General features: G+C 38.9%; 1 protein-coding gene across 1 annotated transcript in view; it reads right to left on the reverse strand.

The window, feature by feature from the left end:
• The window catches only part of LOC149070233 (chordin-like protein 1), a 78,012-nt gene that overhangs the window by 28,326 nt on the left and 36,019 nt on the right, over nucleotides 1-13,667 (reverse strand). Inside the window, exons 5-6 of the mRNA XM_089249881.1 lie at nucleotides 6,714-6,916; nucleotides 3,370-3,469 (exon numbers count right to left, since the gene is read on the reverse strand). Of these exons, the coding sequence (XP_089106007.1) occupies nucleotides 3,370-3,469; nucleotides 6,714-6,916 (303 nt within the window). The remainder of the gene's footprint in view (nucleotides 1-3,369; nucleotides 3,470-6,713; nucleotides 6,917-13,667) is intronic.

Below are 13,667 nucleotides of genomic sequence, written 5' to 3' on the forward strand. Positions count from 1 at the left end.
TATAAGGAAATTTCGTTTTAACGAAGTGATTCCTCCGGTCTCTTGGCGTTCGTTATAACGGGATTCGATTGTAGTAGATATTTTTTGCGTATCCCTCTTCTTTTGCTTTTTACTACACTAGAAAATTATGAGTGTTTATAATGTAGTTAAACTGCAATTTGTTTGAGTTTAACTTATGGCCGCTTTTGAACAGCAATTTCGGCTATTGTGACGAGCATTGCCACTTGCAGACGGTAGCATCTTAACAAAAAGTAGTGGGAGGGGGGTACGACGGGTATCCTACCGTGTGAAGTGGAATAAGAGCCTCCAAATTATTGAGAGTTTTTATCAATACACAAATGCAACATTTTAAATAAATAAATTCAAGTGTGTGTGTTATGTTTATTCGTTTTTTACGTTTATTTTATTGTATTATGTTTATTTCGCTTTTCCCATATTTTTATAAATTCAAAATTAATTTAATAAAAAACAAATATATTATACTTTATGAATAACTATCTTCTAAGGTGGGGAGACGGGGGGGGGGGCAGGAGGAGAAGGACATTAATCATGGTCGCAAATGGAGGGGGGCCCACAGAAATGAGGAATCTTTGAAAGGGGACCATGGGCAAAATAAGGGTGAGAACCACAGAAGAGACGTTTCTCGGTGCTCGGGCGCTGGACTAGGGGAAGGCCGCGAAGTCACTCTTTTACTGCTCGTTGTAAATTATACGCGAGTGGCAGAATGCACGCTTGCGCTGGCTGACAAAGTACCTAGCGGCGACCCAGATGACGGGTCGCAGGTAGGTATCCTAACTTATCAGCAAGAGGTTCATTGTAGAAAACGAAAAAGAAAAGAAATAGACACCCGTAGCTCTTACCACCCCCCCCCCCAATAGTACAGCAGTAGTGCATTTACTGTGTAACATTTTAACATTTTCGTCAGTCTATATCAGTGATTTCCAACGTGAGTGTTAACGCCCCCTGGAGGGGGTGATGGAATGTTCTAGAGGGGAGGTAGAAGCTACGGGTATAACATAGGATCCTATGGGTTAGATTGCGTTGGGGGCGATGGGAGAAAAAAAATTTCTCTGAAGAAAGGGGCGATGGACCAAAAAAGGTTGGAAAACTATGGTCTATAACATAGTTTCCCAATCTTTTTGTTCCATCGCCCCCTTCTTCAGAGAAATTTTTTCTCTCATCGCCCCCAACTCAAGCGAACCCATAGGATCCCATGCTATACTCGTAGCTTCTATCGCCTCCCTGGACCTTTCCATCGCCCAACAGGGCGATATTGCCCACTTTGGGAAACACTGGTCTATATTAACAAAGAACGATGTCTATGGATAACGAGACGCTATGGATAATCAAATTGATTTAAAATTTCATATTTAATGAGAAATTAACAAGGGTTGTTGTTGTCGCTTATATTAATGGTAACTATATAGGAACAACAGTAAATAAAAAATCTCCGGATATTAAAATCAACCGCTTATAAGAATCAAAATGACTGAACCAAACGCGATTCTTATAAGCGGCGGTTACTGTATTAGGAGTCGCAGGTTCCGGTGCTTGTACAGGGGAAACGTTTTATTACACCGATCGGATGAAGAAGAAAAGAAAAAAAAAACAACTATAGAAAATATCAATGACGTTAACGATTGAAACACGGGCACAAGTGAGTTACCGTAGCTCTCGTACTTGAAATCGTGTCGTAAACGGATGGCGGAAATGTCGTGCAACATGTTAACTGCATGAGCAAAGAAATTTGCGATAGCAACAAACTAAATGCCGAGTGTTCAGAATTAGCGCTCGGTCGACTCAATTGTGACAACGCTCACAGGTGCGAGAGAGAGCGCGGGTTGTGAGGACCACACCATTGCTCACTGAACACTGCCTTTTCGGCCATAAAAGCGATATATTTAATCGCGGCCATAAATCTCCGGAATGAGGTAACATAAAGTAGTTAGCAACTTCCGTTGACTTTCTCCGCAAATGAGGAAACTCTCTTCTCTGTACCTGAAGTTTTTTTTTTTTTACTTTATTACAGAGGACAAGCAAAATCTCTGTATTGGATAACGCTAATAAAAAAACGAGGGTCGATCAAACAACAACCCGATACATTGAATTCATTCAGACCGACGAAAAAAAAAAGGAAAAAATACTATCAAACATATTGTCGTAAAATTGAAGAAATCAATCCATAGCCGAACCGGGGCTTCTTCAAAGCATAGCCAGCGGGCCACGTGTGGCAAAACCTCTTTTTCTTTCGGAAATTTGTAAAAATTGAATGCAGTTCGCGAAAAAGTTACTCTCACTTAGAAAAATTTTTCTTTATTGCAAAAAAAAAAGGTTCACATTTTTGTTGATAGAGGGCGCTGCACGAAAGCAAATCGCCGGAAATATGCGAATTGGATTCCTATAAAATGCACGGTGTGTTATTAACAGGCATTTTTGAATACTGCTGTTACTGATGCAGACATAAATGCGGCATTACGATGCTGTGACATTCATGGGTAAATCACCATTTAAAGGTTTTTAACTGCTGGCTGATGCGGAGATATATTTTGGAAAGAGAGAAAATTCAACTGCCCCTGCGGGAATCGAACCGACGTTCGTTCACTTTCAGGGTTAATGCCCTAGAATACTAGACTACAGAGGCAACGAATGTCTCAATTTTTCCTCGGAGCTCCGCATCAGCCAGCCGTTAAAAACCTTTGGATAGCGGAGAGTGACATCATCCTCGGATAAGTCGCCATCTGGTGCCATTGTCAGCAATTGTGAGCTTCGGCCTGAGTTAGGTCCGACCGTCCATGTACGGTCCCGTTCAGTGCACACGAGCTCCAAAGAAAGATTGAGACATTCGTGGCCTCTGTAGTCTAGTGCGTCCACCTAGAAAATGAAAGGGCGTGGGTTCGATTCCCAGCAGGGGCAGTTGAATTTCCTCTCTTTCCAAAATATATCTCCGCACCAGTCAGTTGTTAAAACCCTTTGTATGGATAGCGGAGAGTGGCATAATCCTCGGAAAAGCACTGTTTGTGAAGTGGTTTTACCTCAGCCACGAATCGTTATCTGAAGCTTTAAGAAAGTTTCGGGCACAGAAGAGATTGAAGAAAGGTTGAATCGCTCTTGTAGCACTGGTTTCTAACGTCTTCTATCGACAAAATGTTAACTGCATTTTTTTGTTACGAAAAAAAATCCCCTCTCGCGAGAGTAAACTTTTCGCAAATCGCATTCAAATACACCAATTCCTTCAATGCTCATGTATTTTTGAACTAGTATTTAGAAATTTATGAAGCACTTTGTATGTCGTAAGGATTTCTTTTTCTCAAATTTTTCATGATGAAATATTGCCAGCTTAAATATACAATATAAAATACAGCTTCTCACCTTGATGACAAGATGCACAGCAGTCCGTTTGAAGAGGTTTATCAGATTTTCCGCAAGAAATTTTCGAGCAGTTTTTAGGCTTACATACAACGAGACCATTCTGCAGCAATAGATATCACAAAGCACATGAATAACGATTAATAATTATTAAGTTCAATCACAATCTACAAAACATAAAATTGATACTTTTTTAACCACCAATTTGATTGCATATAAACCAGTATTCTTTCAACCCCTGGTCCGTGGGAATTATCTACGATCCCCCCCCCTTCCTACGAATATTTCACCCGACTCACATACCCGCTGTATAATTTCAGATCTAATTTAAATATTACTAGCTATAATACCCGGCGCTGTCCGGGCTTTTTCAATGAGGCTTTTTTGGATAACGTGATATCTCCCTCTTTCTTTGAGGGACATACAAACCGTGTCTAAGTTGACCAATATGGTCAACTAGATTTAAAAAAAGCGTAGAAATGAATTTTTTCCCTTTTTTAAGGGGTGCTACGTATTTCGATTCCTCCCATCCTGAAATTCAAGGTATCCATCTGCCTATTTCTGCTGTCAAAAATGCTTAATCAAAGCTGTGGAATTTCTTCGATATACTTTACGGGCCCATATTTAATTTTAAAACAACCTAAACTATATGAATTTATGCAGTTGAATATTAAAAGGAAATATGGAGTCATTCATTTTCATGCTTGAGAAGATATAAATAAACGGTTGAAATCAATGTTATTGCATGGATATCAAACTCAAAAGTATGTCTGGCTAATTTGCTTCATATTTAATTTTCTGGACTTCGTATCTCTAAGCGAACTCAATGTTTCAAAAATCGAGAATTCAATAAAATTTTAAAAATTATTGATGTGGCGGAAAACCCAACTAAATTTCGGCATTTCTACAGTAAAATCGGCAATTTTAACACTGATTTCTATGAGGATCACCCTTTTCCTGGCCCTCAAAGCGATGCTAATGATGATTCTGACGTGTATTCAAAAGGTCTCATTACTGGGAGTATTGAAATGTGGCAAACCATTATAAACGCATAAACTATTATACATACACTGGCAGCGTTAAAGAAGTGACAAACCATTGTAAAGGCATATACACGTCTTAAACGCATTGCTAGGGAACCACGGTCACCAAAGTAAACGTTCCGAAAGTGATTGTTGAAGCCCCGAAACCATTGTTCCCCCAGAGTTTTTCGCCCATTCCGGGCATTTGCCCAGCTCTGACGAGCTTTTAAAGTAGCCTATCGTTCAAGTCGTGTCTCATTTGGTTTAGATGCAAAATTTGTGGCGACGATCGATCTAAAATTGTAGATTTTTATAGAGAACATACACACACACACAGACAGAAAATCAATTTTCTTCATTTATTTTGCCGGCCCCCAAATTATTTCCCCTATTTCTTTATTTTTTTCTGCTCCACAAATTATTTCCCAATGTGTTAATTTTTTGGTGATCTCTAAATTATTGGTCAATGTAATAATTTGTTGCAGTCTCCAGATTATTTCTTCTTTTTAATTATTTTTTGACTGTCTTCAAATTATTATTTTTTTCTTATTTCTTGCTGGTTCTCAAATTATTTTTTCCATTCAATTATTTTTGGCCAGCCATCGTCAACTATTTTTTCTTTCGCCGCTCTCAAATTATTTCTACATTCATTTACTTTTTGCTTTTGTTTTTTACTCTTTTTTTTTTTATCCTTTCTTTTCTATCCTTTCATTCATTTTTTGCAGATATCCTAGAAATATTTTTCCATTTATTTAATTTTTGCTGGTCTGCAACTCTTATTTCGTCTTCTTTACGTTAGCTTGCCCTCAAATTGATTCTCAATTTATTAAATTTTTGACAGTCCTTAAAATATTTCCCCATTTATTTGTCTTTTGCCGGTCCACACAAATTATTTATTCCATTTATTTTTTCTCAAGTTATTTCCCCCAATTTATCTATTTTTTGCTGGTCCGCAAATTATTTCGCCCATTTATTTGTTTTTATGGTCCTTAAATTAGTTCTCCATTTTATTTATTTTTGCCGATCTTCCCGCTATTTCGCGCATTTGGTTTTGCCTTTCCGCGAATTATTTCTCCCATTATTATTATTATTTTTTTTTTTTTTTTTTTGCGTCTCCTCAAATTATTTTTTCCATGAATTTTTCTTTCAGTCCGCAAGTTATTTCGCCCATTAACTCTTTCGTCTGTCCGAGAATTACTTCTCCCATCAATTTTTTTGCCTGTCCTCAAATCATTTCTCGCATCAATTTTTTTTGTCTGTCCGCAAATCATTTCTCTTATTAGTTTTTTGGTCTGTCCGCAAATTATTCCTCCCATCAATTTTTCTGTCTTCCCGCTAATTGTTTCTCCCATTAATTTTTTTTGCTTCTCCTCAAAAATTATTTCTTCCATCAATTTTTCTTTCTGTCCGCAAGTTATTTCGCCCATTAACTCTTTCGTCTGTCCGAGAATTACTTCTCCCATCAATTTTTTTGCCTGTCCTCAAATCATTTCTCGCATCAATTTTTTTTGTCTGTCCGCAAATCATTTCTCTTATTAGTTTTTTGGTCTGTCCGCAAATTATTCCTCCCATCAATTTTTCTGTCTTCCCGCTAATTGTTTCTCCCATTAATTTTTTTTGCTTCTCCTCAAAAATTATTTCTTCCATCAATTTTTCTTTCTGTCCGCAAGTTATTTCGCCCATTAACTTTTTGTCTGTCCGTGAACTACTTCTCTCACCATTTTTTTTGCCGGTCCTCAAATTATTTATCACATCAATTTTTCTGTCTGTCCGCAAATCATTTCTCTTATTAGTTTTTTGGTCTGTCCACAAATTATTTCTCCCATCAATTTTTCTGTCTTTCTCTTCCAGCTAAATATTTCTCCCATTAATTTTTTGTCTCTGTCCACGAATCATTTCTCCCATTAACTTTTTCGCCGGTCCTCAAATTATTTCCCCCATTAACTTTTTCGCCGGTCCTCAAATTATTCCGCCTATTTATTGATTTATTTTTTTTGTGGGTCCTCCAATTATTTCTCCCATTTATTCTTTTTTTTTTTTTGCCAGTCCTTAATTTTTTTTCTCATTAATTCATTTTCCGTCGGTCCTCTGATCACTTCTCCTATTTAGTATCTTCTGCATGTCCTCAAATTATTTCTACATTCATGTTGTATTTTTTGCTTAGTCCGCAAATTATTTCTCCCATTTACTTCCCCACACAAAATTGTCCAACTGATTCCAGCTATCCACAGTTGTGATTGAAGAACACTGGTGTATAAATAACTTCATGTAAACTTCTACATGTCGTACAATAAAAAGCAAAAAAAAAAATGGTTTGATACATACTTGACAGATACACCGCGCGCATTGATTCTGTTGTAGATGGCTGCCAAGTTGACCACTCATGTTGGACACAAAAGACTGACCGTTTTCGTATAAATGTCCATCATGGGAACATGCTGAAAATGAGGATGAGGACGATGATGAGGATGCACGATCTCCGACAGCACCCGAAGCGGTCAAATCCTTGGATTGATCCATTCCTTGAACTGTAATAGAAAAAATATCCCGGTAACTGTAGCCGTGGATATCTTTCATAATGCAGGTTGACCCATAAATCCGAAAACTATTCCAAAATTCATGAAAATTGAAGGAATTGGTGCGTCTGAATGCAGTTTGCGAAAAAGTTATTCTCACGAATGGTTTATTGTTTTGTTTTTTAATGGAAAAAAAAAATGCGGTTCCAATTTTTGCCGGAAGAGGGCCCTGCGCTAAAGCAGATCACTGGAAATATGCAAATCAGAGTCCCATAAAAAAGCAGGGTGTACAATTGACATCTCAGTTCTGAACAGAAGCTCCTGTTACTGGTGCGTTCATAAGGTTCTACAATATTTTGGCGATATCCCGTGTATACCTGGATTTTTCGTATTTTAATGAAGGAAATATAACTCTTTTAAAAAAAAAAATTCAATACGTTCTTTTTTTCTTAAATATGTTCTCATTGTGATATTTTACCTCAGCCACGAATCACTGGCTGAAGGTTTACGAATGTTTCTGATACATGATTGAAGAAAGAATCAGGTGCGATCACTTTTGTTGGACTGCGCCCTCTATCGACAAAAATCTAAACTTTTTTCTGTACCAAAAAATCCCCCTCCGTGAGAATAACTTTTTGGCAAGAACCGCATTCAAATATACCAACTCCTTCAATTGTTTTGAACTTTCAAACCATTCAGGAATTTATAGGACAGCCTGTATATATCTGAAAATTTTGATTGAAAATTAAAATAATTTTTTTTAAGTAGTTCATTACTATTAATTTAGCGATAACCAATTGCCTCAATACAGGAGATATTGGCAAAGGCGTACTGTTTTCTTCACGTTTTCGCAGCTCAAGGACTGGTGTGGTTGACTTTTACTTCACTTCAGCCTCGTCGTCGGAAAATATTCGTCGCCGTGGGTTGCTGTGAGGGGTGAAGTCTTCTGATTATGCCGATTTCATTTTTGTTGGGCAGTCAGTGCGCTTGAAAATGGGAAGTAAGAGTATGTCGAAACTGTGTTTTTTGCATGGGATTTCTTTTGCCAGGCATGGGACAAGGTATCTAATGCTTATATTTCATTACTTGAATATGATGTGAACGCACGTAGTGACGACGACGAGGCCCCTAACGAAACTAGTGTTAGACACGACCTAATAGTCGCCATACTAAAAACTCTCGACATGCATTCGTCCCGTACGAGACATGCAGAGATTAAATCGTCTTCAAGAGGCGCGTGCAGTGGTAACAATTCTTTCTGTGAACTTATTGAACTGGGCTTTAGGCTCGTAAACTGTGAAGTTGATTATGACAAGTACGAAATTGAGGATGCTATGATATGGAAACTGGGTGAAGTGCTCGATGCCGAGGCATCATCTTGTGGTATATTTCGCAAAAACAGCCCTTCTCCCCGTCAATCATCTGATGACGATGCAAATAGCGTCAATGGAAAGGGAGGTCAGAAGAAAAAGAGAAATAAGAAAAAAAAGAAGAGGGATAATGGCCCGAAGGACATTATTTGTGAGCCCATTATTGTAGAAAGGTGTGAGGTGCCCCAGGGTACCCTGTGTAATGATGGTTCAAACGAATCCCCACTTGTTAGTGCCTACGCTGTGGCCAGCGCATCAAAGGTCGATTTGGCCAATGCTGTAACAGCCAGTAATGACGTAGTCGCTCCAGCCAATGGGCAAACAGCTACTTGTGACGTCATTGCTACAGCCAATCAGGACTCAACCAGCAATAAGACGCGCAGGAGCGATGTCACTAAAGCTATACCATCAACAATTACCGTAGGAAATGCGGGAAGCACAGGACAAAATATCGGAAACTCTGGAAATAATTCAAAAAATGAAGAAATTGATGATCCAGACCCTGATAATCCTAATCAATGGAGAGAAGTCTCTCATAAGAAAGTTCGCATTCCCCCATTGACTCTTACCAAGTATGGGAACTGGATGGAATTGCTGCAAAAAATTAAAAGCACCTGCCAAGAGACTTTTTCGGCAAAAACAGCCGGTAAAAATATGATGTTGTTTTTGAACTGTGAAAATGACCACCGTGCGATTACAAAAATGTTCGATGCGAATAACATAAAGTATAGCACATACATGCTCCATTCAGATAAGACAATAAACGTGGTTATCAAGGACTTAGAAAGAAATACCCCCTGTGAAGTGATCAAAGAGTCGCTGGAAGCCGAGGGCTTCGAAATCATAAATGTTGCTCAGTTAAAAAGCCATAGAGGACAGGGCCCTGACAGAATAGTAGTACCAATTCTGATTTGGCTAGTGGAAATGCCCCGAAAAAATCGGAGTAAGGAAATTTATAAGTTAACTTCTTTGAACTACATCAGAATTCGAGTTGAGATGTATAGAAAACGCCAGGGTGTGGTCCAGTGTTTCAATTGTCAGGCCTGGCGACATACATCGAAGTCATGTCATAATGATCCACGCTGTGTCAAGTGTCCAGGGGAACATCACTCCTCTGAATGCAGTCTGAAGCGGGGTGAGCAAGACCCGATATGCACCAACTGTGGAGGAAAACACAGTGCAAATTACAGAGGCTGTTTATCGTGCCCCACTAGCAAAGGCAGAATGGCCAGAAATGAAAACATGACAAGACGTCCAGATATACCAAGAAACAGACCAAATATTGGTATGCATAATCGTGAAAATGATAGACAATCCGACAAGTTGAGACCAAGTCACAAATCTCAATATAAATCTCAAGATGACCATGATGATGACTGCTCAAGCGTCAGTTCAGCTAGAGGCTGGCCCAAAGGAAGGAAGGGAAGGTTCAACAAACCTAAAAGGACTTCTACTGTACCAACGGCCGAGGCAGTGCCAACTCATGATGACGAGAGTGTCGTGGTTCAGCGGGCTACCGACGAGATGGTGCCTTTTGCCAAAATACTGAGGTCCCCTCCTCGACGAAGTGAATCACCGGCAACAGCTGTTAGAGACGTGCGGATCTCCAAAGCAGCTTCCAATAGCTGCAATGTGGTGAAACCAACAGCTTCGAATCAACGATCTGACATGTGTGGTGGCAACCGTGTGGAAAAAGAACCCACGAAAATAGCAAATAACGATATCAATATGAACTCTAATAGCATAATTTTCCCGATTCAACAACTAATATCTATTACGAAGGACTGCTTTCTGAAAATCCTCAGAGCTACTTCAAACGAGGAGAAAATAGAAATCTTCTTCAACTGTTTTCTAGCTGCAGCTGAACACTTATTTGCTTCAACACTCACAAATGTCTAGTACACCAAATGTTGTGTTGCATAACATGAAGATCATGGCTTGGAATGCCCAAAGCTTGGTCTCTAGCATGACAGTTCAGGGACATCCTTGACACTGCGGGTGTTCACTTGGCACTGGTGGGGGAAACTTGGCTTCGTCCTTATCACACTACCAAAGTAGCAAATTATGACTGTATCAGACAGGATAGAAGCTTTGGTCCAGGAGGTGGAGTAGCTATATATGTAAAGCGACACATTAATTATGATATTATTCAGCTACCTCCCTCGACACAATGTGAGGTAATAGCAATAGAGATTTACGTAAACAATCAAAAAATTAGGATAGGAGTGTGCTATAAACCTCCGAGAAATACTATAGACATTCCACTTTTTAACGAATTTTTCAATTGTCAGTACCCAGTGATAATGTGTGGCGACATGAATGCTAAATCCTTTCTGTGGAACTCGTACTCTACAAACACCCAAGGCAGGGTGCTCGAAAATTTTTGTATCAGAAAGAGCATTCAACCTTATGCGCCATACACTCCAACTCATTTTCCTGACCAGGCTGGCCAGTCACCAGATATTCTTGACATAGCGCTTGCTAAGAACCTTACATTTGCTATGTCGGTTCACGTTCAACCTGTCACGGATTCTGATCACAACCCTATATTTCTGGTAGCGGATTTCAATATTCCTTTTATATGTAAACCAAAGAAAATAGTGATATGGCCATTATTTAAGCGAAAGCTGGCCAGAATCACCTTGCCTTCCTTCACGGGTGGCAATATTAATCAAATTGAATCTGACTTATTGTTTCTCACAGAAACCATCACTAACACTGCTAAGGAATCCACCCGAGATGCTCCCACTAATAATCCACTGGGTATTCCCCGCTGGATTAAGGAACGCATCAAATTAAAAAACAAATTTAGGAGGAAATGGCAAAGAACGTTAAATCCGTACTACCAAGATAGATACAGATCTATAAAAAGAGAAGTATCTAGAGAAATCAAAGAATTTATGAGTGAGCGTTACTTCAGCTTTTTACGTGAGGCAAATTGTGCTGATGGCACGTTATACAAAGTGTATAAAACATGTAAGCCCACTTATTCGAGGATTCCTCCGATTGTCGGCACAAGCGGAACAGTATATAGTGACAGTGATAAAGCGGAAATATTTGCTGACACATATGAGAGACAGTTCTCTCCATGTGATAACACTCCTCCTCAGCTTATTGCCAGTGTTGACAGAGAAGTTCAAGTATTCTTTAGGGATATTCCCCCAGAACAACCCTCTGCTTTATTTCCTACGAACACTGAAGAAGTAACAAACATTATCAAAAACCTCAAAAAGAAAAAAGCACCTGGTCAGGACACCATTACCAACAACACTATCAAGAATCTCCCCGAAAATATGGTTCGCCAGCTGGTCAACATATTCAACGAATTATTGAATTACTTCGTACAAACCACTTTCCGGCAGAATGGAAACTCGCTAAAGTTAAGGTCATCCCCAAAGCTGGACATGACCTACACTATCCACAGAATTGGCGCCCAATCTCACTTCTCAGTTCATTAGGGAAACTTTTTGAGAGAGTGGTAGCCATCAGACTACACAAATTTGTAGAGGACAATAACATTATCGGTCCAGAGCAGCACGGTTTCCGCAGCAAGCACTCGACCACCACTCAATTATTGCAGTTCGTAGAACGAATTCAAGAAGCCAAAATTTATAAAGACACTGCAGCAGTAGCCTTTTTCGATTTAAAGAAATCTTTTGATAAAGTTTGGCACAATGGGCTGCTGTTTAAGATGATTCGCATGGGAATGCCGTATAACATCATCAAATTTGTGAGCAATTATCTCGACTCGCGCTCTTTCCGAGTACAGATAAATGACTCAATATCTAATTCTAGACAGATTCGTTCATCAATAGCTCAGGGAAGTGTGTTAGGTCCTATCCTACACAATTTTCATATGAATGACTTCCCAGTTGCCCCTAAGGGTTTCACCGCTCTTTATGCCGACGATAGTTCCCTTTGTTGCACAGATAGGGACCCTGGCAAGGCCCTTTCAAACTTGCAAGAAATGGTAAGATTGGTCGAGCGCTGGTGTGTGCGAACCCGTGTTGAACTGAATGCAGATAAAACCAAATTCATGTGGTTCACTAACAAGTCCTCATTACCACAACAAGCACACATAGAGGTACAAGGAGTTATAATCAACCCAGTCATTCACAATAAATATTTGGGGGTGATAATGGACAAGAGATTCAGTTTCTCCCGGCAGTGTGTTGATGCCATCCGTAGGGCGACCGTGGCTTCGGTCATGCTCAACAGACTAAGCCACAGGCACTCAAGTCTTTCAATTCGAAATAAAATTATTCTGTATAAGATGGCAATTAGACCGATTCTTCTGTATCAATCATATATATTGCTGTCCCGCCCCTAGAGGCATACAGCGGGTTCTGAAGTTCAATATTTCAATCAATCCCTCTCAGCACAAAGAGTCCAATTTTCTCAGAAATGTCTAAATATATATATATATATATATATACACACACACACATATATATATTTTTTTTTTGGCTATTTAAGCTTCCCATTTATTCCATTCCATTCCCCCCCCCCTTTCCGTTTACTTCAACTCTATATCAAAAACAACGAATAAAAGTATAATTACATCCAAATCAATTGCACAACAATAAGCAAAACAAGTAAATAAATAAAAATAAATAACAAAGAATGGGGGAATATGAAAATCAGGGCTTCGACAAAATATAGATCATAATTCCGGACCGGAGCTTCCAATTAACAAATCGCCGGAAACAATATTAAAGATACGAAAGATCACACGAGACTCTATACGGTTACAAAAACACCATCAAAGCGAACAGCCTGTTCGCGAGGAAAAATAAATAAATAAAATAATAAAATACATAAAAATAACAACAATCCCCTCAGCTTTTGGGGTTTTATAAAGAAAAGAAAGATTATCCACTATGCAAAACAACAACTTCACTCTGTAAAAATAAATACGAAATATATGCCCATAATCTCATGGGATAACTTAAAAATATAAAACTCAAATCAAAATGACACAAACTTCAGTATTCACACATTATTCGCAATATAGTTAGGAAAAGTTCTCTCCTCCCTTTTTTTTTTTTCACTATTCCCTACCAATATTCGAGATATATCTCCATTGATTTTCTGATGACTCCTATGTAAAATTCATAAATTTCCTTGTTTCTTAAAAGAGTTAATATGTCGAGATTTCTTTTATCCGGAGGTATGATTATCTCTCTTTCACTTTTCCAGTAACGACAATCGTACAGGTAATGTCTTCTTCTTGCACACCTTTCACCACAAAATACACAAGAGTCATCTTTCTGGTGTCTCCACCCTTGATAATAACCAAAAGCGCCGTGTTCGGTCAGTATCTGGTTAATATAAAAGTTGCCTTTAATCCTGCCACAGCTTACCTTCGGGTATAAGTAATATGTAGCACGACC

The sequence above is a fragment of the Pholcus phalangioides genome, unplaced genomic scaffold (genome assembly GCF_987345545.1).
Source record: "Pholcus phalangioides strain wild (caught in Gottingen) unplaced genomic scaffold, Ppha-v1.0 ptg000022l_1, whole genome shotgun sequence".
NCBI lineage: Eukaryota > Metazoa > Arthropoda > Arachnida > Araneae > Pholcidae > Pholcus > Pholcus phalangioides.